Here is a 25,290-nt window from a genome sequence, read left to right as displayed (position 1 = left end):
GAGAGCGCTCAGAGAAGTGAGGGCACCTGTTTCAGGCCCCAGAGCTTTCTTTGGGATGCAGGGGTGGTTATGTGGTTCTCCGTGCCTCCCCCTCCTCTCTCCCCTCCCTGCTGCGTCTCATGGGTGGGGTGATTCCCCCGGGGATCGGCTAGACCTTGCAGGGATCTCCTTGTTGTGTGTCCGTAGACCCAGGTGTTGGCTGGGAGGACTGGAGAGCAGGCGGGCGGGAGAGGAGGCAGGTAGAGAGGCATGGGAGAGTGCCCCACCCCCACATCCCTTTGATGTGGCTCCTCCACCCCCCCCCCCCCCGCCCCCGGGACAATGGCCTCTTGATTGTCCAATGGTTGTGTTCCCAAAGAACAGAGACTCTACAGCACCCAACTGGGGTGAGGGGAAACGGGGCCAGGGAGGGGGGGACATACCTGTGGGGCCTGGACTTGGTTTTCACCATTGGAGAGTTCCACGCGGGGTTGTCATTGGACGTGGGAAGGACAGCCAGGCGGGCTCGCAGCTGCTTATGGACAGGCAGAACTTCTGAGGGGAGCTGCCGGGAAGCGAAGCGTGGAGGCTGGCCTCTAGGAGGGCCTGGAGGTTGGCCCCCCCTCCCCCGTGACCCTGTCTCCACCCCCCCCCCCCCGGGCCGGCTCCATGCTTGCTCCATGTCCTGGTTTAGCCTTGGCGGTGCCAGTCTCCTCCTGTGACTCCTTCTTCACGGCTGCAGCTGGGACCAGATGTTCCAGGTGTTTATTTTATTGGGGATTTGAGTTCCATTGTAAACGCCGGTCCCCCCCTCCCCAAGGGAAAAGGGCTTTTGACATCTGAGAAACCTCTCTCTTCCTAGTGACTCCTCCCGAGGTCGCAGAGCCACACGCCCACAGCAGGCCCCGTGGGGACAGGGGACGGCCAGGGACCGCGTGTCCCCTCCAAAGGGGCAGCCGGCGAGGGGTTCTGGTTGGCCGGAGCCATGCGGGGGTGGGGGCCGGTGGGGTGGAGATGCCAGATTTGCTGGTTTTTTTCTTTTCTTTTTATTCCAAGAGTATCTGGGGAATCCAGTGATGAGCCAGAAATATGCTAAAGGCCAGCAGCTAAGAACAAAGCCCTTCGCCGGGCCGGGCTGAGCACCAGGGCTCTGTGGGCCACTAGGGTGACCAGAGCGCCCGTTGGTGGGGTAGGGGGGGCATCGTTGTGTGAGGGACGCCGGCGCTTCTGCCTCAGGGCCCTGTGGGACCTTGTCCCCCCCCCGCCCCCATGCCCCGCCGTGTCTCTCAGGAGAGGGGTGAGGCTGCGCCTCAGGGCTTGTATCTTTAGTTTGTCCTTGAGATCTCCAGAAGATCTCCTTCCCTCCGTACCCCCCCTCTTCTTTCGGGGTGATTTAGGCTCTGCTGGTGACTGTGAGGTTGGCCAGGCCTGGGAGCAGAGGGGCTGGTTTCCTCAGGCCCGATGGTTACCGTGGCGCCTGCCTGTGTCCTTGGCCCTTGTTCCCCTGGTCACATCTGCGGCTCTTTCTAAGGCACCTGCCGTGGTACTGGGGGGGATGTGAAGGCCCAGAAGCACGGGTCCTCACAGTCCATCCCCGGGCAGAGGGGCCCCAGGTCCCCAGGGCAGAGTCCGAGGCACGAGGCCCACCCTCTGCCCACCCCTCCGGGTTTTGTTTATTAGCTCTTCTCATTGATGAAGCATGGCCTCCCTCCCCCCCCGCCCCCCATCCTGACTGAGTGAATTTCCTGGCGGCTTTGGGACATTTTTCTGCTGGCAAACAGGCCAGGTTTCGCTGCCGCTTCCTAGGACCTTCTATTTCTGTCTCCTAAATGCATTTACAAGTCTGCAGCCCAGCTGAGAAATCACGGGATGATCACTTACTCCAGCATTAACTGCTGAGCCCTGGCTTGGCGGCTGGTGAGCTCTCTGTCTCTGTCTCTCTCTCTTTCTCCCCCTTCTTCTTTTCTCTCTCCCCCTCCTTCCTTTCCTCCTCCTGGCCCCTATGGCTGAGAAATCCTTTCTCCTCCCCTCTGCAGAATATTCTATTCTGACTGGTTGAGCTGTCTGCCCACAAGCAGGAACCAAAGATGACAGAGCCAAGTGGCTTGCTCTGGAGGAGGCTGCGGGTGGATGGCTTCTCCGGACCCTCCTTCCAGGTTTATGTGTGACGGTGTCCTTCTGACGGATCCGTTTTTCTTTATCATTGAACCAGATGTGTAAAAAAAAAAAAAATCCAATACCGATGAATGTTCTTCCAGAAAGTCCTTTTTGACAGACTCAGAGACCCTTGGCCTTTGTGTGTGGACTGAGGATCCTCAGAGATCATAAAGACTTCCCAGAGAACCCGTGGCAACGGCTGTCCCGGGAGGTGGAGCGCGTGTGCATTGCCCGTGTCTGTTCTAGGCCCGGGGTTGGGAAGGACTGGATGCCAGGTGCCCAGCCAGCACTTTGCCAAGTGCCTGGCGAATGACGTTCAGGAACGGACAGCTGCTCATGCCGCCAGTAATCACGTCCGTGACTGGTGGGGGTAGCAAGGCCACCACAGAGGGGGGACGGGGCGTCCCTGCCGGCCTTTCCCCGACCCTCTCTATTCTGGGGACGCTGGATTTCTGTTCTGCCAGCGGTCTACCCCTCTGTCACTCGGTCTCTGCCTGTCAATCTCCCGTGTCTTTCCTCTGTGAATGAACCCTGCTAGGCGCCCTGTCCTCCCCCGATGGTCCCTCTTGCCGTAGGTTCCTTGCAGGCCCTCTGTAAATGCTGTTCATGTCGCTGAAGACCTCAACAATGGCCACTGATGGAGCTTCCAGCTCATTTCTGTAGGGGAGCCCCCACCTGAAACCTCATGTCTTCCACGAGCCCGCCCAGGGCTCCTAACTGCCCGTGGGAAGCAGGGGCCTTCTTTATCCCCCACAGAGAGACCCTTCCCTGAGTAGCAAGGCTGGGCCTGAACATTTCATCCGACACAGTGTCCTCCACGGGGGAGGCTGCAGTTGATTGGGAGCTTACTGTGTGTCAGGGAGTAGAACTTCTGCACATGTGGGCTCGGCTCAAGCCTCCATGCTGCTTTAGCAGCTTCAGTGAGGCCTCCTCGTACCCATTTTCTAGACAAAGAACACGGGGTCTCAGAAGCCATGCATCTCCAGCCCTCAGCCGGTGAGGTAGAGGAATGGTCAGCCCCCATCTCCCCCGACTCTGGAGTTCATGTTACATCCTAGGAGTATTTCTCTCTCTCTCCTTCACAGTGAAGAACTTCTTCGTGGAGGGATTGTGGGTGTGGGTGTGTATGTGGGGTGTCTTTAAATTTTTATTAGAGAGCTGTTATGTTGTTTTTTTTTTTTCCCCTGGAGATTCAGCAACCATCCATCCTCGGACAGCTCAGCTTGAGAAAGCCATGTTTGGTTTCTTTTCCTATTTAGGTCAAATCCTATCACAACAGTTACATTACAAACCGAATGTCTTTATTATGAAAGATCTCTTCGCATTAGCCCGTGGCCTACTTATTTCCAAGAATATTTAATGTAAGATTCCAGCAAGCCGAAAGAATTTATTTAATCCCTTGGAGTTGTTGGTGGTGGTGGAGACATGGCTTGCATTCAGTTCGCTTGCTCTTTTCTGAAAGGCTCAGGATGTCAGCCGGATCCACTCCTGGCTCTGGTGTAAGCAAACACGCACGGGAGCGTCGGCAGGGCAGGCCAGCCGGTGGCTGCCTGGTCAGGTGGAGAATGTCCTGATTCGGGTAGGATCCTGCCCAGCCTGTTACGTTGCCAAGGTGAGAAAGTCAGCAATGCCAAGTGGGTAGGAGAAGAGGAAATATCAGCGTCCCCCGCCTTCTGGGACACTGGGTGGGCAGCCCCTATCTCCTGAGTTAGAGGGGATGACAGCCAGGAGAGATGAGCTTGGTTTATTATGAGCTTGAACTGTGTAGCTTGAGTTTTAATTCTGGCTCTGTTGGTAGACCCAGTGGAACATCGACCCGTCTGTTGTACCTATTACTGTCGTGACCCCTTCACTGGGAAAGCGGGAGTAGTCTACTTGTTTCAGAGATGCAGTGGAGAATCGTGGACCCATCATAAGAGCCACTGTGATTTTTTTAGGTGGTAGTATGTCAGTCACCTTGGTATGCCAGTGAGTCATAGAAAGTACACATTAAGAGCCTTCCAGCTGAGCATGGTGGCTCATGCTTATAATCACAGCACTGGAGAGGCCGAGGTGGGAGGGTTACAAGTTCCTGGCTGCAGAATGAGACTTTGTCTCAGACGCTGAAACAGAAATGTTTTTTTTTTTTTTAACTCTTTCAGATGCCATAAATCACATCACACCATGATCTCTCACACAGAATGCCTTCATAGCGGACAGTTCTCACTGTGACGAAGAGAAATATACCAGGGGGTTTTCCTTGGGACATGAACCTGTTCTAGTATTCTAAAGCTGGTCACCGACGTGCACTGAAAGTGGGTGAATGCCCCCCACCCCTGACCTTGCGTACTCGCTGGGTGGAAGCGGTCCCAGGCTCTGTGTGGGGGCCTTTGGGTCTCTCCCCCTCTGCCCTGCGTGTTCCGACCGAAACTGCCTCATTAGCCCATGTCTTTCTGGGAAGATGACGTCAGCCATGCCACGGCTGACCTGTGGGCGTGTAGAGGGAGAGAGAAGCGAGCTTTCGTTGTGGTTGGAAAGCAGAGCGAAGCATCAAGAGGGAAGGTCCTGTAGGCCTAGCTACCTGGGGGATGCAGATGAGAAGATCACCATTGAGAGGCCAAACCGGACCTAAGAGCTCCCCCCCGACCCCTGCATCGCAGTGGGGTGGGGGCTGGGCAGACTCAGTGCTCACCTATCACCCCCGGGGGCACGAGGAAACACAGGTAGGAGGCATAAAAGCAAGGCGCTCCTTAGAAAATGACCCATGCCAATAATAAGAATAATACTAAAAAGGGCTGGGCGCCCATGGCTCTGCCCATTGTAATCCTAGACACTCAGGAGGCCAAGATCTGAAGATTGTGGTTCAAAGCTACCCTGGGCAGAAAAGTCCCTGTGAGTCTCTTATCTCCAATTATCACTCAAAAAAAAAAATACAGAAGTGGTGCTGTGGGTCAAAGTGGTAGAGTGTTGGTATCGAGCAAAATAGCTCAGGGACAGCACCCAGGCCCACAACTGACCAAAACAAACCAAAAGAAAAATCAAAAAAAGCAAACACAAGACCGGAGGCCTGGTTGTCTTAGCAGAGCACCTGCCTTGCGAGTTTGAGGCCCCGAGTTCATTCCTCAGTAACCACCCAAACACGCGAGCAAGCACCCGGAGGCAAAGGAACGCCTGGACTGACCCTGGTGTGTTCTGGGGGCTCTACCTGCCTGTCCTTGCTCTCTTACCCGAGAGAGGGTCTCTGCATGCCCGGGAGAGGGATGCTGTTTCTGGGATTGCTTTGCCGCTCCGCGAGCTTAAACGCACCTGTGAGTCAGTGGCGGTCAAGTGAGTTATCTGCAGAGGCTGGAGCCCACGGGGTGCTTCACCACTGGCCGACAGTGGCTCGGGCCTTGGGGGGTGAGGAGGCCATGCTAGGGTGGCTGGAAGTTCCTGGGGCCTCGGGTCAGGGAGGAGCTGGGAGGCCGCTGGCCGCAGGGAGGAGGCGGTGGACGGTGGGGCCCTGGCTCCGGAGCGGGCGCTGTCACGGCCGCGTTCCACGCGGACTTCCTCGGGGTGGCGGTGGTAGCCCCTTGCTCGCGTGGTTCCAGGCCATCGATCCCGGCCATCGGGTAAACGCCGGGAGAATTGTCACGAGAATGGGATTTGGAAATGGAGCCATCTGTCAGCGGAATAGGTTTGTCACAGATGTAATGATTTGGAAAGCGCGGTGTCTGAGCTAGCCGGGTGGTGGCCAGGAGAGAAGATGCTGACCTTTGCACCCACCTGTGTGTGTGTGTGTGTGGGTCCTGCGGGTGACCGCGCCTTGCAGATCCCTTCGGTTCCTCCCCTCCATTGTGCCCTGGTCCACTGGCCGCCCTGCCCCCCTCCTCCGTAGTCCCTGTTCTCTACCTGTAAAATGAAGGTCGCGCTTACACATGGCCCAGTCCCGACCTTCCAAGCAAATGGCTTTGTTCATTTTTGTATGACAGAACTCAGCCAGCCGCAGGTTTTCCAACGGTGTTTCTCAGCCTCCACACATTAGGTCCGCCTGGTCCAAAGACAGTTAATTCCCAGTCCACTGACACCATCAGTGGACCGGGCAATGGCCTCTCCCGAGGCCCCCGGCTGGAATGATCCTTGTTCCCCAGGGAGGCAGAAGTCACACTTCCTCGAGGGAGTTTTCTTCTCTTTCTCTTCCCATCCATTTGTATCTCTCCTCAGGAGTCCTGGGACCCTGGATCACGCACTCCGTCCCTCTTGATCGGTTCTGTTTGTCTGGTAGCTACCATTCGGCACCGTGCAGGGGAGGGCCGGCGTGGTGGGGAGCTCATGGCCCTCCCTCCTTCCCCCTCCCCGGGTTCCCTTCAGAATCCGCCACCTTCCGGATTTCAAAGGTCTCATTTTCCTAGGGTTTGCTGGCTATGAACTTTCAATCTTCTTCTAACCTTGCCAACTTTTAATGCTTAAAACCTCGCTGTAACGCTGAGCAAGCATTGTGGCCCGTGGCCTGTGCATTTCCTAGCCTTCTAGATTCCACTCTTGATTATCGCCAGTGGATTTTATGTTTTTATTCCTCTCTCCCCGCCAAGGCTCCCCGGCTCCCCCATTTGTCCACACCTGCTTTGTCCGTTTTTCTTGTTCAGGACGGATTGTGACGATGAATTGGGTTCCTTCTGGAGGGCCCGGGGTGCGGCGGGGGGGCAGGGAGTTTGTCATTAATTTCTGTCCTCTTCCTTCCTTAGCAAGCCAAGCAGTCTTGAATCTCTTTCTCCTGGGTTTCTCCCTTTCTTCCCGGGTTAAACCCTCGGCAGGATGAAGTTCTGATCTTTTTAGGTGGCCTTGAGGTGAGCCGGCCATCCCAGTTTCTGTGGGTCTGAGGAACACGGAGTCATGCGTGCACTGTCTTTGGCTAGCCTCATTTCTGGCTGCCAGTGGTGGTCTCTCCAAGTGTACCCCGAATCAGTCACAGAGTTTAGTGTCTCAGGCCTCTGGGGGTCCCTCTCTCCCACATACAAGTGTCCCCAGGGCTCGGGCTCTGTCTCTCTGTCTCTGTCTCTCTTTTGGTGTCTCTAGAGTTGTCTCTGTCTCTGTCTCCCTCTTTCTCTCTCTCGGTGTCTCCAGAGCTGTCTTTGGCCACCTCATCTTACCTTTGTTTTCCACACAGCCTGCAGGGAGGTTACTCAGGCCTTTTAATCACATCCTCTTTTATGTGGACTTGATGCTCTTTGGATATGAACCAGACTCCCTGCCTCAGTTTACCAGGCGCATGGAAGGTCCAGGCAGAGTCCTGGGTGGCAGGACATGGTGGGAGTGTGGGGCCAGCTGGGGACCATCCGCACCTTCTCTGGTGTTCTCTGCCTCTGCCACACTGTTTCTTAATATCCAGGCCCCCCCACCCCCGCCTGCCAGCCAACCCTCCCTCCCTCTCTCCCTCCCTCAGGACCTTTGCTCGTGCTGCTTCTGCAGATCTGGGGTTTCATCCAGTTCTGACTGGCCTTAGCAAGGGTCTGTGTGTCTCCGGGTTTCAGCTGGAGGTCAGCTGGGTATGTGGCCCACCCCGCCCCGTGTGTGTCCAGTGAGCCCAGCAGGGCTCTCTCGCCACATTCCAGGTCTCTTTCTCTGTAACCTAGGGACTTCTGCCGACACCGGGAATGGCGATGTTTGCAAAGAGCAACCGTGTGGCTCCCTGTTTATTGTGCAGAAAAGAAAACAAATTAAGCCCTTGTAATTATACAGTCAGGCATGTTCTTAAATAAAGCTTAAGCAGTCAGAACTCCAGTTAGAATATTAATAATTGCATTCCGCAGCCCCGATCTCCAGCAGCTTTGTCTCCCTCTCTCTGTCTGTTCTTCCCTGGTCCCTGGGTTCTTCTTATCTCTCCCCGCCCCCCCTTCTCCCTCGTGGGTGCAGATCTTGTGCTTGGCCCACAGCCATCCCCGGGAAAACCCGTCCGGTGGTTGCTAGGCAGCCTACAACACCCACACCGGACGTTCAGAGATGGCGGACTGTTGTAGGGAGTGACTTAGTCAGACGGGGCTGGTCCCGGGCTCCTAGATCCTGAGGAGGGGAGGAAACTGCGTGAAGACAGGACGGGAAGTGGAGCCGCCCAGTTCCCGGCGTGACTCCCGGCGTGACTCCTGGCTGTGGCCAGGTCGTGTAATCCCTAGGCTGGTGGTGAAACCCTTCTGGGCCCAGGCTGGCTCAGCAGCTCAGAGGGGGAGTTCACTTGTTCAGAGACCTGGCACTTAGAACCTCCCTTTCTTTTCTCTAGCTCTAGATCATACCATGTACCAGAACTTCAGGGAGTTTCTTAGCCATTGTTCTGCTCTCTCTCTCTCTCTCTCTCTCTCTCTCTCTCTCTCTCTCTCTCTGGATCTCGAGCTTGACGATGATTTGGGCGGGACCTACATGTCCAGCCTTTTTTGCTCTGCATTATCTGTCAGATAAGTTTTAGCGTTCTCCCAGGACTGGCCTTAGATTTCGTTCCTCCTACCTGTGCCTCCTTGGGGGCTGGGATTACAGTAATGAGCCATCCTGGCTGGCTTGTTTGTTGGATAGGTCCTCACTAGCTTTTCTTTGGGGTCTGTACTAGCCTCAAACTATGATCCTTCCACATACCTCCAAAGTATCTGAGATTAGAGGCCCGAGCCTCCGTGTCTAGTCCGGACTCTCTTTGGTTAAACCCACAGGGTCCCTGGCAGGTCTCCCTGGGCAGCCGTACAGTGTGAGTGAGCGTGTTCATCCGGGGCCTGGGCAGGGGATGGTGGAGTGCGGCATCCTTTCTGAAGGTCTCCCTCTTCTAAACGACGCCCAGTTCCTTCAGCAGTACAGTGGTCGTCAGCACTGCGATGCTTCCTAAACCACATCGGAAGGGCAACGCCTCATTTCTTTCTCAGCACCAAGAAGCCGTGGCTCTTGCTGCCCCCCACACACACCGGTGAGGGATCGGAGGGAATGGATCGTCGAGAGTCAGGTGGTAAAACGTAGTGCCGCGTGAACTGCCACCCAGGTCTCACGGTCCAAACTCGGCCACTTTTCTGCTACCCAGGGCCAGACCCTAAGCCATCCCCAATACCTGGAGACCCGCGCCTGCTGCCTATATCTAGAAGATTTCACCACTTCACCCTGGGGTAGCTGCGCCCTCGCGCTCTCAGTGGGCGTCCTCTCCTGGGACCTAGAAAACCTATCTGATAGCTTTATTGGTGACATGGCAGTGGGGTCCCTGATGGCGCGTAATTAGGAAGTAGCTATCGAGCAGGACAAGAACGGTCTGGTTCCAATGTGACTTTGTAGGTAGTGCAGGGCGGGGCCAGGAGGGACTCCGTGGGGGGTGGGGGGGGAAGGAAGGGGGAGCTGGGATGTTCAGTCTGGTCAGGAAGGCAGAGTCAGCTTTCCTGAGCTCTTGATGTCTGAAAGATGTGTTATCATCCACTGCTCATCGTACCAAGTAGACAGGTTCCTAGATTTGAGCGGATTCTGGGGGAAGGAGTCAGGAAGGTCACAGGATGCAAACTTGAAAGACCAATGGATGTGTGTGTGTGTGTGTGTGTGTGTGTGTGTGTGTGTGTGTGTGTGTATGAGTGCACATGGGTGAGCAAGCCAAGAAGGGAAGAAAGAGGAAATCTGAGTTATGTCCCGCTCCATGCCAGCGCTCTCCCGCCTGCTCGCGTAGCCCCTCTCCGTCCCGTGTCACACACCAGCTTCCCATGGCCACACCCCCGCCGCGATGGATTGCTCTCTGTGGATGTCCACTCTGGAACTCATGTTCTTTCCCTTGTAAAAGAGGCACAGGCCTCCCTTCACCTCTGTAAGTGTGATCAGGAGCCTGGCAGTCTTGAAGAGAACATGTGAAGACCCATCTTCCTCCCTCCCTCTTTCCCTTCCTTCCTTCCTTCCTTCCTTCCTTCCTTCCTTCCTTCCTTCCTTCCTTCCTTCTCTCCCTCTCTCCCTCCTTCCTTCCCTTCCTCCCTCCCCCTCCCTCCTTCTGGGGGTGGATGGGGTGACATTATTACTGTTCTTTGCTTTCCTACCTCTCTGTTTTTATGTGCACCTCTTGGGATTCAGCACCATGGCCAGAGCCCAGGGAGCCTTCCTGTCCGTCCTGGGGACCTGTAAGCTGTGGATGAACCACCAACCCCGGGAGAAGCCCCCCAGGCCCTGTCCTCCCCTGAGCCTCTCTTCTAGCACGGCCGTGCACATTGCTGGCTGGCCAGCCTGTGTCCATCACTGCACATGCACAGGGCTAGGGGCGTGCGGGGTGGGGCGGGTGGGCGGCCAGCTCTGTGTGCCGGCCCGCCTGGCTGTGGATACGGGTCTGGGTCTACCCGAGTGTAGGACGTCCAGTCCCTCCCCACCCAGGCCCTGCCCACAGTGGACCCCGATGGTGGTTTAGGATTGGGGCTGCCCTGGGTGGAGGAATTGTCTAGTGCTCGGGATGCTAAAGGGCTGTGAGCCGGAATGGGGTTTGTTTTTATCTCCCAGGACCAAGCCTGGCCTGTTCCTAGTGGATGGGTCCTGTGGGTGGGGTGAGTGGACCTGGGGGGGGGGCTAAACTATGGGAGCGCAGGGCTGGCTGAGTGGCGACGCTGTGGTTTGCCTTTTGCGATGACTTGCTCCCTTCAGTCTTGGAAGGTTTTCCCGAAAGGGAGTCCCCATCTGGAGATGGGGGTGACTTCTGACTCAAGGGCCCCGCTGTTCCTGGGGGAGTGGGAAGAAAGGAGGAGCCAAGGCCGGACGTGGCGGATCGCATTGCGTGGGACGCTCAGGGTGCAGACTCGGGGGACAGACTCCATGCAGTCATGGGCAGCCTCGCGACCTTGAACTTCACTACCTGACCTCTAAGCTGGGAATTCCTTATCTGTCACAGGCCAACGCTCCCTCAGAATCACAGGGGCCGTCAGCCCTTCCTGGGGAGAGCCGGCGGGGTGATCTGCAGGCCGGTGGGTAGCGCCAGCCCCCAACAGGCGCTCATTATTTTGATGTCTTAGGAAATTATTTCTGGATCCCAATTTTCTTCAGTTTACTCACATGATTATTGGTAATAACTATGGCAAAGTCTCCATAGCAAGGAAAATGAACAGAGAGTTATTTAATTGTCTGCACTTGGCGTTCAAAGCTCAAGGTTTTACATGAAGTCAAGGTCAGCCATAGCCGCGCTGGTGTTGGAGAGAATCAAGCTCAGTGTGGGAGCTCAGGGAGGAGAGCGTTTGCTGCAAGGCTAGGAGTTCAGAACGGGGCAGGGGGGGAGCGGGGAAGAGAGGGAAAGAGAAAGGCAGGAAGCAAGAAGGAAGAAGAAAGGAAGAAAAAGAGCAAAAGGAAGAGAGAAAGAAAAAGAGAAGCAAGCAAGGAAGAGAAAGAAAGGAAGAGAGAAAGGAGAAGAATCATTTGAGCTGGGTACGTCCGTAAGTGAAGAGCTGGGGATGTTATACTGGCCCGGGAGACGTACCTGTGTGCTTTTATCTAACACTGGCTGTGACCCCGGGGTGAATCTCCTTCCTTGTGTGTTGCATGAAGAACTCTACCGAAGCAGAAATGCAGCTCAGCCCCTGCCCAGGCCCTTGACTCGTGCACTTTTCCTTTCTCTTTCCTCCCTCTCCTTGTCTCTGTAGGACTCAGTGTCTTCTCCAGAGTGGGAACTCACTCACACATGGGAGGAGATGAGGGTTCGTACCTGGTCTCTTCCTTAAGCCGGCGGGGTCACCACGGCGGAGAGAGAGGACTGCTTTCCTCCAAACGTTTTGCAGAATTGGGTGACAGAGGCCAAAAGACTGTGCTGGCTCTAAATTATACAAAGCCCCGGTGTAACGACATTGTTTGGTGAATAAATTAAAACCCTGAGTCATAAGGCCACTCACAGGGAGGGAGCAGAGAAGTGTAATTAAGAGAGGAGAGGAGAGGTTTGCAGCTCACGCTGGGCGTGGAACAGAGAAGGGGCAGGGTGAGTGGCCAGGGCCTGGGGTGGGGGAGTCCAGGGCCGCAGCTCCAACCAGGGGCCAGGGCTGGCACCTGCTGGCAGGGAGAAGGGATACACAGCTTTTGGAGGAAGGACAGGGGTCAGATCTGTAGCTGCTGGGGGTGAGCAGAGATGGGAGAGTTTGGGGAGGAACGGGGTGGGGGGGAGCGAGGGGTGAGGTCAGGGGTACTGGCTGGGTTTTTGTGGAGTGTCCGATCGTTTTCCAGAGCTTGTGGAATCCACCGGTGGTCTTTCTCCAACACCCTCTGACCCATCCATTCTCCAGATTAGGATTAGGATTAGCAGGGCAGGGGCACCTGCTGGGCGTGGATGGGGAGCTTTGTAGGACCAGCAAGTGTGTGTGTGTGTGTGTGTGTGTGTGTGTGTGTGTGTTGGGGAGGAGTTAAGATCCTGTGGAAAATTCAGATTCTGAACCAGAAGTCATCTTTTTTTTCAGACAAGATCCCACTGCTGGGTTTTCCCGGAAGCAGTGGACAAACTGGTGCAAAGCCAGTCCCCAGTCCTTGCATTTCAAGCCTGAGAGAGTGACCCCATGAGTGACCCAGTCAGTGGCCCTGTATGCTGATACTAAAGTGATGATCAATCGGTTTGGGGAATTTGGTGAACCAGCGTCGGGCAGGGTGTCTAGTAAATGTCCAGAACCCGGCACACGCACGGGGTCATGTCATGCGTTGTCTGAACCAGGACCCTTTGGAGAGTGACAGGGAAACAGCTTGGCCAGGATTTCGGAATAATCGTGGACTGGACCGTTTGGGTAGACCGGGCCGTGTGGACAGCTGTTGTCGGCATTTAATTGAATGGGTGAATCGGGCGCCCTTGTAGCTCTTGGGAGAAGAGTGGAGGGGGTACCACTTCCGTGTATGCTTGGGCGCACTGGGCAGGATGAGCCCCTACCGTGTACCCGGGGATAATACCAGGCCTCGGGGCTCATGTAGGGAGAGAAAAGCTGGGTGTCTGTTGTTAGGAGTCTTTGTCTAGACCCTTGGGACGGGACAAGCACCTAGCTAAAGGGCTGGACAGAGCGCTCTGGAAACATGGGTGTGGAGGTGGTGCTCGGGAGGGAGGGCGTATCAGGGAGTCACAGGAGGGGCTGAAGAAGTTTCTGGATATTCAGGAAGGAGACAGAGTACCCAGGAAGGCTGCCTAGGACCAAAGGGCTCATTCTAAGTCAACTCAGAAGGACATCCCTAGAACGTTAGGGCTAGAAGGTTGAGTAAGAGGGACCTTTAACTCCCGAGATCCTACAGACTGCTGCTTTGTGGATCCATCAGATGGGAGAATGGGGGAAGGGGATGGGAGTCGAGGTTGGGGGGGGAGGGCAGTGTCTTTTGGGTGGGGACCATGGTGGGGGCACAAGAAGAGAAGATTCCAGATACTCACTTGAACCAATGATATGGCTGCCTCTCGCTCTTAAGCATCTTTTTTTGGGGGAGAGGGGTTTGAACTCAGGGCCTGGCCACTGTCCCTGAGCCACTCTGTGCTCAAGACAAGTTCTCTACCACTTGAGCCACAGAACCACTTCCAGCTTTTGCTGTGGAGATAGGAGTCTCACAGACTTTTCTGCCAGGGCTGGCTTTGAACTGTTGATCCTCCGATCTCGGGCTCCTGAGTGGCTGGGATGGCACACGTAAGCCATTGGTGCCTGGCGTAGTGTTTTGTTAATTGGTCTTGGTCAACAGAGCAACCTCCCTACTTACAACTTGTCACAGTAACTGCGTGTCGAGGCGGGCGACCCGTGGCTCTCTTCTATCTTCCTGGGAATCTTAGCGTGGGGAGGAAGAGGCTGGGTGGGAGCTGGGGAAAAAAATGAAGCTAGAAGCCAGAGGAGAGGAGGAGAAAGAGGAGGAGGAAGAGGAGGAATCTGGGCTTAGTTAAGACCCATCTGCCTTCCCATCCAGGGTTTTTGAATGCAATATGAGAAATGTTCCTCATTATTTTCCTTGGATGAGTTTGCTATCCTGATGATATTAATTATTCTTAAAGGTCAACAGCGCTCTTTCCAATCCCCTTCTGTTCTATCGTGTAATCAGTTAATTAATTGGAAACCATTTAGCAGTGTCTGTCGGGTGTGCGCTCCTTGTCTGGTGTGAGTTTTCTGTGTGTGTGTGTGTGTGTGTGTGTGTGTGTGTGTGTGTGTGTCTTGTGGCAGTGGTTCCTGTTTCCCCCTCTCCTTTCCCCCCACCCCATCCCCAAGGATTTGGGAACTTGGGGGAGTCCCTCCCCCTCCCTTCCTCCCACAGGTCTAAATAACGCCCGTCCTGCCTTCTCAGTTGGCTGAGAATCCAACTTGTCTATGCATCCTTGCTGGCAGTAGTACTCTCCCGTGACGGGCTGGGGGGGGGGCATGTGACTGATCTGATTCTCAACGCCCAATGCGGTGGAGGTTCGACATCTCCGCTTCAGAGAGATGGGTACCACTCTGCACGGCGCCACAAGGCACCCATGAATCCATATTATCCCAAAGCGGCTTAACCCGATGGAACCTTCTGGAAGCCTTAGATCCTGGTTGGTTAACCGCTGGGGCTGTCCTGATGGCGTCTGACTTAAGACTCCTTGCTCCCGGGCACCGCAGGGCTCATGGCGGCGGCCAGTGTCTGGGGAAAGAGCGGCCACCGCTCTGCCTGGTCCACCCCTTCTTGCCCCGGGTTCCATTTTGCTGCGTGCTTGGGAGGGGAGAGCCCTCAGATCTGGAGCGAGGCCCACTGGCAGGCATAGGGGGCGCCAGGGGGTGTGTGTGTGTGAGATCCTGCAGCCACGCTCCAGGACAAGACACCATGGCCGAAGCAGGCCCCTGCCCGCCTAGCGCCCCCCCCCCCCCCCCCCCCCGCCCCGCGGTAGCTCTCCACCGTCTCTGGCTCTCAGCAGCAGTGGACCGGGGCCGTGTGCATCCTTTTAGGCTGTTCCAAGGGGCTCCTGGGCTCTAGTTGGAAGCGAGGTAGACAGGGCCCAGCTGTGGTGTTTGAAATGAGGGAGCTGGCCGGGAAGCCCCAAGGGCAGGAGGCCTGGGAGGCTCTGGTTCCAAGGTCTCAGCCATCCTGGGGCGGCTGTGCGTGGAGCCTGCCCTGTCTGCCCCTCTGCGAGCCCTTCGACTCGCTGGCTGCTTCTGCTCCAGCCATCTAGGACGTCAAACCAGGTGCCGGGCCAAGGTCTCCGCTCCTTGGCGTCCTCTCTGGGCCTCGAAGGAGCCTCTCCTCGGGCGGCCAGGGCCCGAGGCTCCTCAGTAGGCTTGCAGCGCGCACCTGTCTCCTCCCTCCCCCGGCCAGCAGCGGCCTCTCGGCATGGGTCAAGTCCGAGGGCCTGTCCTCCCCGCGTCCTCCTTACGCTCTCGTCGGGCGAAACGTGAGTGTGTCTCCCCGGCCACGTCTGCGCCTTGTGGCTGGCACGCAGGGTCTTCTTCTGCACACCGAGCTCTGTGCCCTTGTGGGTGGCCTGGCCGTGTCCAGAGAGCCCTCAGAATAGCCTCAAACAATCTGGTGACAGGCGGGCCCAAAGCTGTCTCCATGGCCCGGTGGTGGTGGTGGCCTTGGGGATGCCTGTCTGCCCAGATGCAGGTTGAGGGTGGGGGTCCTAGGGCTCTGCCCGGGGTCTGCAGGTAGGCTGTGGCAGGGGGGGAACTGAGCAGCACCTCTCGCCCCTACCCCTGCTATCTTACTAAAACGGGTTTTCCGTATTGCTTCTGGAACTATTTCAGGGGTGTAATGGCAGGTGAGTGTCCTGCTCGCCTCCTGGACCCTGGTTTTGGTTTATTGCTCGGGCTTCCGCACCAACTGGAAATGGGCCTTTCAGCCCAGGGAGGCCGCCCTCCGCCTAGGACCCACCACGCTTCCCCAGCAGCTTCTCAAGGCGGGGGGCGTCGTACCTACTGCTTCCCATACCCCAGTTCTGTTGAAAAGCGCCCGCCTGGATGGGCGTGGGGGCTCAGGCCTGTAATCCCAGCACCGAGAGCGCCGAGGTAGCTCCAACTAGGGATCAGAAGCTCGAGGAAGGCCCGGGCTACACAGCGAGACCCCGTCTCCAAAAATAAGGTGCACGTTGAGACCAGCTTCATCTGTAAATATTTTTGGCTTCCCTGCTGACACCGAAGTGGGCTGGGCTAGTTTCCCATTCGAGCCCTCGGTTAGTGACGCCAGACAGCGCGGATTTGTTGTCTCATGCACCTGTAGGTTAGCGGGTTACTAACGGGTCTCTGTGGTTGCTCTGGGAAGAGCCTGTCCCCCCTGGTGGGCTTCCGTGTCTGGAGGTCATGATACCGCCCCCGTGGCTTGGACCCCTCTTCTAGCTACAGATCCAGTGACGTGCTGTCACTCCTGCTCTCCCCCCCCCCCCCCCACCCCTGACCCGCCGTCTGCTTTGCTACCTTACTTGTAAGGGCCTGGGCGGTCACATCGGGGCCGCAGAATCACTCAGGATAATTTTGTCTTGACCATGACCTGTGCCCTTCATCCCCTTGGCGGAGTCTCCTGTGTTGGGAAATGAACCTGTTCACAGGTCCCGGGGATTTTTTTTGAGGAGGGGGGAGACTACTGCTACGCCAAGAATCTGGCCATAAACTCCACACGTACCACCAGCTCTGGGGTGACCGGGGGTCCCGATCAAGGTGATGAACTTCGAGAGGTGGATCCTTCCTTGTGGTGAAGGTGCGGGGTGGGGAGGGGGTACCTCTGCACCCAGCAAGCCTGTTTCATTTTCTTGGACGCCGTCTTTTTTTCAAGCACGGGGATGTCTTTCCCCGCACTCACCCTGCAGTACCTGTGAACGCACCGCGGACTCAGATTCCCAGGAAATCACCCTGGGAACTCCCGGGCCGGCCCCGCCCTGGGCCTGTGGGAAAGCTGCCTCCCAGCCTCCTGATCTAAGGTCACCATGCCACTCACGTCACTCACTCGAGATCTGATTAGAGAAAGCATTTTGGCTTCATTAAAGTTCATTAAATGAGCCATCCAGGGTAATTTAGCTGAATAAAAATGGCTCAAATGGCTTTAACCCCACCCCGCCCCCTTTTACAGCAATTTAATTGAGGAGAAAGCAAATATATTGATGATGTAGAAAAGAAGGTCTTGGTCTTCAGGAGGACAGTTGGGCGGCAGCCCCTGTGTCCTGGTCAGGCGTGTGGCGTCTCCTGGGAGCTGGCAGATGGCCCGGTGATAGTCCTAGGCAAACAGGGTGCTCGGCCTTTCCCTTCTCCCTTCCCTCTGTCCCTCCCTCCTTCATTCCTTCCCACTTCCCCTCTCTCCTTCCTCCCTTTGTCTTCCCTTTCTTTGTCCTTCCGTCTTTCTATCTTTTCATCTCTCCTTCCTTCCTTCCTTCCTTCCTTCCTTCCTTCCTTCCTTCCTTCCTTCCTTCCTTCCTTTCTTCCTCCCTCTCTCTCTCCCTCCCTCCCTTTCTCTTCCCTCCTTCTGTCCTCTCTTTCTGTCCCTCCATACTTCCCTCCCTCTCTTCCTCCTTCCCTCCTCCTTTTCTTCCTGTATTCCTCTCTACCCTCATTTCTCCTCTCCTCTTCTCTTCCTCCCTTTCATTCCTTTACCTTATTTCTTACTTCCTTTCTCTTCCCTTCTTCCCTCTCTGTCTCTCCTTCCCTCCCTTCTTCCCTTCCTTTTTTCTGTCTCTCCCTTCCTCTTTCTCTTTCCTTCCTTCCCTTTTCCCCTGTCTCTCCTTCCTTCCCTTCCTTTTCTCTATCTCCCCTTCCTTCTCTCTCTCTCTCTCTCCTTCCCTTCCTCTCTTCCTTTTCCTCTCTGTGTCTCTCCTTTCTTCCCTTCCTCCCTCTGTCCCTCTGTTTCATTTAGGGAGGTGAGGGCTGTCCAGTTAGGGCGCTCCCATCTGTGGAATGGGATTTTGTTCCTTCTAAAAGAAGCAGAGGAGAGCCCCCACCCAGAGCAGCCGGCGGGAGTGAGACCTGGATCTCAAGGCTTCCCAGAAGGCCCAGAAATAGATCTCTTTTCCAGAAGCCATCTCCGATAGGACATTTGGATTAAGATAAAGAAGGGAGTGATCTCTTGTGGGATGGAGCAGGGTAGGGGAGACGTGGGATCTTCAGGAAGGCTGCCATTGGTGGAGGGGAGGTAAGATTTGCATTAAGGTGATTCCAGCCGCTGGACCTGCAGCCTGTGGGCGCGGAGGTTCTCAGTGAGCCTGAGTGGGTGGGCGTGGGAACCTCAGGAGGCATGACCTCCAGAACCCACTGCAGCCAGGGGTCTCCTGCAGGAAGAGCCGCCCAGCACCGGCCTCCGCCCGCGGCCCCTGGCAACGTAGTGTGTTTAGGGCCAGAGAAGAATGCAGCTGTCCGGTTCTCTCGGAGGCTCGATCCACCGGTCCGTGGAGCTGCCCTTGTGGCAGGACAGCAGGGGTCCTAGGGCCCTGGGGCAGGTGACCTTCCCAGAGAGCCCTTCTGGAGCCGGGTGTCTTCCCCAGAGTACCGAGACTGCTTTCCCCAGGGAGGAGAAGAGTAACCGGGACGGGGGTCTATGCAGGACCGGCTGTCTCCCCCCTTGTCCATCCTTAGGGTCTAGAGCTTGCCCTCAGGGGTGGCGTCAGGCTCCTGGCGCCCAGAGCACCCAGTGCTATCACCATCATCATCATCATCATCATCATCATCATCATCATCATCACCATCATCATCATCATCATCATCATCATCATCACCATCATCATCACCGTCACTTATCACCAGGCCCCAGAGCCTGGCTGTCAGAGAGCCAGTTGTGCAAGGCCAAATGAATGGCGTTGTCTGGCAGTCTCAGATGAGACATGGAGGGCAGGGTGTGTGTGTGTTTGGGGGGCAGCATCGTGGAGCTTGGTCTGGGGAAAGTGTTTGATGCATCGTCTCGTCAAACCTTTGCTCCCCAGATTGATTCCTCGGTCAGGCTGCTTGGAGGCAGGCCCCTGACTCAGGTGGAAGGCGGGGGGGGGGTAATCACAGATCAGAAGGAGGGCATGGAGGGGGGGGTGGCTCAGAGGCAGGGTGGCTCTTAATTAAACTCTGGTCTGATGAGCGAGGGGTGGGGCTTGTCGATAACCGATAACCGGTGATGGAGGAGCACAGGTGAGGCGGCAGCTGGATGGAAAGCCCAGGCAGCGAGCTCTGGCTGGGCAGGAAGGCCTGTGCAGCCCCGAGGCTGGGTGTTCCTACACTCTGTGTCTGTCCCTGGACCTACACAGCACGGGGACCCCGCCCCGAGCGCGTCTTAAGCGTGGGGACCGAGGGCCTGAACACCATCACTGCTGTCTTTGAACAGAGAGCTGGACGCTCCCCAGGGACCTTCTTCCTCTTGGTGTGGGTCCTGGAGGTGGGCAGGAGACAGAGTTCCAGACAGCCCTACCCACCTCCCCTTCACCGAGTGTCCCCGGTCCCCCCCTCCCCCCCTTTCTTGTCATCGGGAGGAGACGATGCTACTTCTTATTCTTTATTTGCCCACAATGCCTGTTATTTTCTCTCTTTCAGAATCCAATTTTCTCTTGACATTTCTGCCTGATGTAGCAAGGTGTGACCTTTCGGAGAGGGCACTGCTGGCCCCCAGCTCTGGGCTGGGGTTCCTCACAGCCCTCCCGGCCGCCAGCCCACCTGCCCGCCCCTCCCTCCGAGGAACAAGGCTGCCTCCCCGCCCCTGGACGATGCCTCCCGCATCGCCAGCCCCACCAGCTGCTCCCCCAGGACCCAGGGAGCCTGGGAGCTGCGAGCCGCGTGGTCCCCTGGGGGGCCGGGCTGTGGGTTTTGTTCCTGGGAGCACTGGTGCGGGCTTCGGGACTAAAGGCAGAGGCTGCGGGGTGGTCTCTGGAATCTCTCGTGGATCTCCATCCCTCTCTAGAGGAGGGATAGAGGGAGCGAGGGAGGGAAGGAGATGTACCTGGATCTGAGCACCTTAGAGATTTATTGACAAACCCTCCCTATAGGCCAACAGCAGGAGAGACTCAGAGCATGCTACCGACGCCTGCCATTGTCCACCCCAAGTTCTGAGCTCCCAGTCTTAGTCCGGTCACTAGGTAGGGGCAGTGGCCCTGACATAGGTGTGTGTGTGTGTGTGTGTGTGTGTGTGTGTCCCCATCTAGTCCTGGGGCTTGACCTCAGGTTCTGAGCCTCTTTGTGCTCAAGGCTAACACTCTACCACTAGAGCCGCAGCACCATCCGCCTTTTTTTGAGGAGTTTATCGGAGATGAGTCTCGTGGATTTCCCGGCCCTGGGCTGGCTTCGTTCGAATCGCCGCAATCCTTAGGTCTTGGCCTCCTGAGTAGCTGACATTGCAGGTGCGACTTGATTTCCTCCCGATTCACCCCCTCCACGCAGATCTGCTGCCGTGGGGAGTGTGGCCAAGATGCTGTCCTTCTGTGGCCCCATTGTGGCTCTTCTTCTGTCCCTTCTCCCCCTCCCATGGGTGGGGAACGGCTGGGGTTCACAGGGATAATCCCGACAGTCTTCTGGGATCCGCTCCCTGGCCAGCCTGTGCTGTCATCTGGGACATCTCGGGAGAGGTGGAGCCCTCCTGGGAAGACAGAAGAAGTAACCCTGGGAGCCATGCACCCCGGCTTCCCTTCCCTTCCTTTCGCTCTTCACCCCCCACCGTGGAGTTGCTTCCCTGACAGCCATCCAGGACTTTCAGAGACCGGCCTAGGCTCAGGCCGGCCGAGAGAGCCCAGCCGGCCCTGCCCTGGGGTTGTTCTCATGCCTGAATATCTGTTCTTTTGGGAACTGAGTACACGCTCAACCCAGCGGCGTCTGTCTGGCAAGCGAATGGCTCCCTCGCTTTTGCCATCTTCCCTGCTTGGTTTCTGGAGGAGGAAGCGCACAGCCTTGCTGTGGTACCTGGCAGATTTCCCTGTCCCGTCCGTGATGGTGGCCCCACCCCCAACGCTTACCGTGAACTCAGCTCCTTGGAAAGACAAGAAGCATCTTAAGTGGTCTGCCAACTTCTTTTTTTTTTTTTTTTGTCAGTTGTGGGACTTGAACTCTGGGCATGGGTGCTGTCCCTCAGCTCTTAGCTCAAGGCAAGAGCTCTACCACTTGAGCCACAGCGCCACTTCCGGTTTTCTGAGTGGTTTATTGGAAATAAGAGCCTCACAGCCTTTTCTGCCCAGGCTGGTTTTGAACGAGATCCTCAGATCTCAGCCTCTGGAGAAGCTAGGATGACAGGTGGGAGCCACTGATGCCCGGCTTTCATTTTTTAAAGATAATTAATTTACGTCATCTCCCCACCCCAAACCACCCAATGTTTTCCATTGCTCCTTGAAACACAAGGCCTGGGTGTGGCCCCAGGCTGTGTTCCCACCCCCTCTCTTCCTGGCCCCTCCCCCTCTCTTCCTGGCCCCACCTCCTTCCTGGCCCTCCCATTTCTCCCCGACTTCACGCTCATTCCACACGCCTGCCTTCCTGCCTTCCTGCCTTCCTGCCTCTCAGCCACTCTCGGTCCTCCTCCCAGGTCTTCCGTGAGCTTTTCAGAGGGCGCTTCTCTGGGTACTTAAGTAGCGGTTTTGCACCCTCCCTTCTGGTACTTCATTTGTAAGTCAAATCCAAGGTTCTAGAGTGACTTCATCTCTCCTCCCCGCCCTCCCCGCAAAGGTTCACCCTGGATTCCACTCAGAAGTCATCTCAACATAGGCATATGCACAGATGTGTGTGTGTGCAAGCAGGAGGAGCCGGTGTTTGCGTTTGTGACCTGACTCTGTGTGTGTGTGTGTGTGTGTGTGTGTGTGTGTGTGTGAAGTCACCTCCACGGAACCAGGGGGGCCATCGGTTCACCTCGGGAGAGGAGGGAGCTCACTGGGCACCAGGCACCACTTCAGGACCTCATCTCTAACTGTCTCCGCCTTCAGGCTCTCTAACTGTCTCCGCCTTCAGGCTCTCTAACTGTCTCCGCCTTTAAGGTCTCTAACTTCTGCCACCTTTAAGGGTTGTTAGGACCTCCGAAGTTGTTTGTTGAGCAAAGTAATAGCCGTGGGCGTGTTTCTACTTTTATTCAGAAGACTAATGGCCGCTGCCTTCTACCGTGTGTCCTAATGAAGACAATTAAATAGCCATTAGGAGGAGAGCAGAGCTGAAAACAAAGGCAGATGTCTTGATCTGGCTGATGGGATCGCTTGGGGCAGGGTGGGGCGGGATTGGAAGGGGTGGGGGGGTGACCTGTGCGGTCTCCCCATCCCCTCTGTGAACACGAAGGAGCAGCTCTGGGGCTTGGGGTTCCCCCACAGCATTCTGTCCTCTAGAGAAGGCTGTCTTCATGTTCAATAGCTCCCCTGCCACCTCCACCACCTTCCTGAGCTTTTATTACCAAGGGAGAGGACGCGGGAGAATAACCGAGACTTTTAAATTTATTCTTATTTTGGATTTCGACCACCTTGCCCTTTCCGAGGGTTCAGCGCCCTTTTCCAAACTGATGTGTAGGCACAGCGATGAGCAGAGGCATCTTTAGTAGAATGGAGAAGAGAAAAAGGATCAGCCAAAGGGGTGTCTGGGGGCGGGGAGGTGACCAAGTTCACTTCCAAGAGCTCCATCACCGTCGTCATCTTCACCATCAGCAGAACCAGCGGCGTCCTTCTTGTGCGGGCTCTGGGGCTTGCACTCCGGGCCTGGGTACTCCCCCTTCGTTTTCACATGCTACCGCTTGAGCCACAGCTCCACTTTTGGGTTTGTGCTGGTTAACTGGAGATTTCTCTTGTCTCATGGACTTTCCTACCCAGGCTGGTTTCGAACCACGATCTCAGAAACCTGAGGGAGCTGGGGTGTTACCGGTGTCCACGGATGCCGCCTCTGACTTTAACCTCTCCATTTCTTTGTCAATTCCTGCAGAAACCTGTCCAGTAACCGGCTCACCACGCTCTCCTGGCAGCTCTTCCAGACGCTGAGTCTTCGGGAATTGTAAGTTGGTTCGAAAGGTTGTCATGGGGGCTGGGCGGGGGAGGGGGGCGAAGCAACCGCAGTGGTTGGGTGGAGACAAGGCCTGAGCCCTGGAACCTGGGGTCTGTGGAGCCCCTGGCCCCCCTCCAAGGAGCTTGGATTGGGCGATGCAGGGCATATCATATTATATTCGACGGGAGCAAGCCCCCCCCCCCCCCGCCCCTTGAGTTCTGATGTTCTTTGTGAGCGTAGTCTATTTCAGAAGGTAGAATCACACGGTGTGACGGAGGCTGGGGCGGGGGAGGGGGGGCTGGGGAGGGTGGGGTCCACCGAGGTAGAACCTCACAGACTGTCCTGGAACCTCAAATGCTCCCCACCACAGCCTTCCATGCGGCTCAGCACGGTGGTCACCCCACGTGGTACTCACCTAGAGGTTGGGGAGGGGGTCTTGCATACTTCTCTCTCTCTTTCTTGGCCTGGCCTGGCCTCGAACCACGATCCTCCTGTGGTCAGCCTCCCATGTAGCTAGGATTACAGGTGAGAGCCACAGGCACCCAGTGAGGATCTCACCCCTTCACAGAACTTAGGTTGAGGATCGGCAGGAAATGAGTCATACAATAAACGTTATAATATGAAGAGTTAAAAAACAATCCTTCCATAACGTTATCAGCTACCCTTTTTCCCGCCAACATAACCTTAGATTTCTCATGGCTCACAAGAGGCAGGGCCTGTCTCTGCCTTCTATGAGAGAGGACCGTGTTGGAGCGAGAGCTTGAACGACGGGCCAGATTGTACCTCCTCACCTTCTCTCGGCGTGGTCACGGCCTTGGGGGCGGGGAGACATTTCTTTGATCGGGGTGTGGAGGGCTCAGCCTTGTCTCGCTCCCTCACCTCAGCCTGCCATTTTGTGCAAACAGAGGTTGTCTGGATGGATCAAAATCGGTGCCCAACACTGGGAGAGAAGGAAAACCACAACGCAGGCCGGGTGAATTGAGAGGGAATGGGTGAGGCCGGGAAATGGAGAAAATGCGTGCGTTCATGACTTGGTGACTCAGCCAAACTCGCCGCTCGTAGATTGCTTTGCTGTGCTTGCTAAGAAGCAAGAAGCCTGGGCTTCTACCTAGAGGTTGTGGGCCTCCCACCCCACCTTTTGTTCTGCCTGGAGGAGTCGTAACCTGACCTTTTCAGACCGGCCACCAGAGCCAGAACGTTTCCAGCCTCCTCGTGGGTCGCGGCAGTGGACAGGTTTCTGTGTTATTGATGCCTTCACGAGCCTCTTCTCCCACACGGGGCTTTGAAAGGCCGTTCCAGGGAGAGGGCTATGCAGCGTTCGTCTCTTTAAAAAACAGTGTCGAGAGTTGGGTATGACGCCACACATCTGTCATGCCAGGACTTGAAGAGGGAGTGACGAGAGGGTTGTAATCAAGGCCAGTCTGGGCTGCATACAGAGTCGAAACAAACAAGCCAAAGAAATGTGTAGGGAGCTTAGGGTACTCACGCAGTGGTGTGTGAGCTTCTTGGTGTTGTCTGGTTTAGGTGTCCTAAGCGCGGTGATCAGAATTCTTAGCCATGTAGGGCTGAGATCTAGACAGGCACCAATAAAAATCCCTACCCGAGTTGGGCAAAAGGTATAAATACGTCTTGTTTTACAAGACCTCTCCCCACAAGAGACTGCGCCACATACAACCGTTAGAGTCACGTCACCCCATGCATATGGGTAAACCAACACGATTCCTACAGTCACTATCTGTGAGGATCCTGCCATAGAGGCAGGCAGGCACAGGAGAAGGAATATTATAAGGTGTATTAGAGGGGCCATCTCCACCGCCCCCCCAGAGGGAGCAATATGGCGTCTGCCCCTATCCAGGTGGGTAGCTCTAGGGCCAGTGGCTAGGTCTGTGCGTAGGTAGGTCTGGATGGAGAGAGAGTGGCCAGCTAGATGGCAGGAGCTCTAGAGCAGGAAGGAGCTCAGGTCTGGGCAGCGGTGAGGACCGGAGGTGGGGATAAGGCTAGCACGATCAACACTGATCTCTGCATCCTTCCCTCTGCACCAGGCACTGGGCGGGGTAATGTGTTAAATTTGGAAGGGAGGAACGATGGCTGTCTGGCTGCCTTGGAGGGCAAGGTTAAGTGCCTTGTTTAAGGTCACCCATTAAATCGGGGGTCGGGGTTTGGAGTGTGATCGACCATCGCCCAGTTGTTGCTGTTGGTTTTTTTCTTTTGATCTGCTTCCAATACGGGGATCTGTCCTTCCATAACTGTCCCGAAGTGCACGGCTGTTCTCAAATGGATGGGGGCAGGGGCTCACGGGGCTGGCTTTCTTGGGAGTCCCGGGTCTGGATGTCTACCTCTCCCCTTGGAGAGTCTGGGGACAGTGGTCCCTCAGGGGTTGTCAGAG

At 56.1% G+C, this 25,290-nt stretch overlaps 1 protein-coding gene across 4 annotated transcripts in view; it reads left to right on the top strand.

Annotated features, from left to right (window-relative positions):
- The window catches only part of Ntrk3 (neurotrophic receptor tyrosine kinase 3), a 227,872-nt gene that overhangs the window by 37,325 nt on the left and 165,257 nt on the right, over positions 1-25,290 (top strand). For all 4 annotated transcript variants that reach the window (XM_070043209.1, XM_070043208.1, XM_070043207.1 and 1 more), the window contains exon 4: positions 22,845-22,913. In XM_070043209.1, coding sequence (XP_069899310.1) covers positions 22,845-22,913 — 69 coding nt within the window. The remainder of the gene's footprint in view (positions 1-22,844; positions 22,914-25,290) is intronic.

Source organism: Dipodomys merriami, unplaced genomic scaffold, assembly GCF_024711535.1.
Source record: "Dipodomys merriami isolate MVZ:Mamm:240054 unplaced genomic scaffold, mDipMer1.0.p SCAF_33, whole genome shotgun sequence".
Taxonomy (NCBI): Eukaryota; Metazoa; Chordata; class Mammalia; order Rodentia; family Heteromyidae; genus Dipodomys; species Dipodomys merriami.
This window is presented reverse-complemented; position numbering and strand designations above follow the sequence as displayed.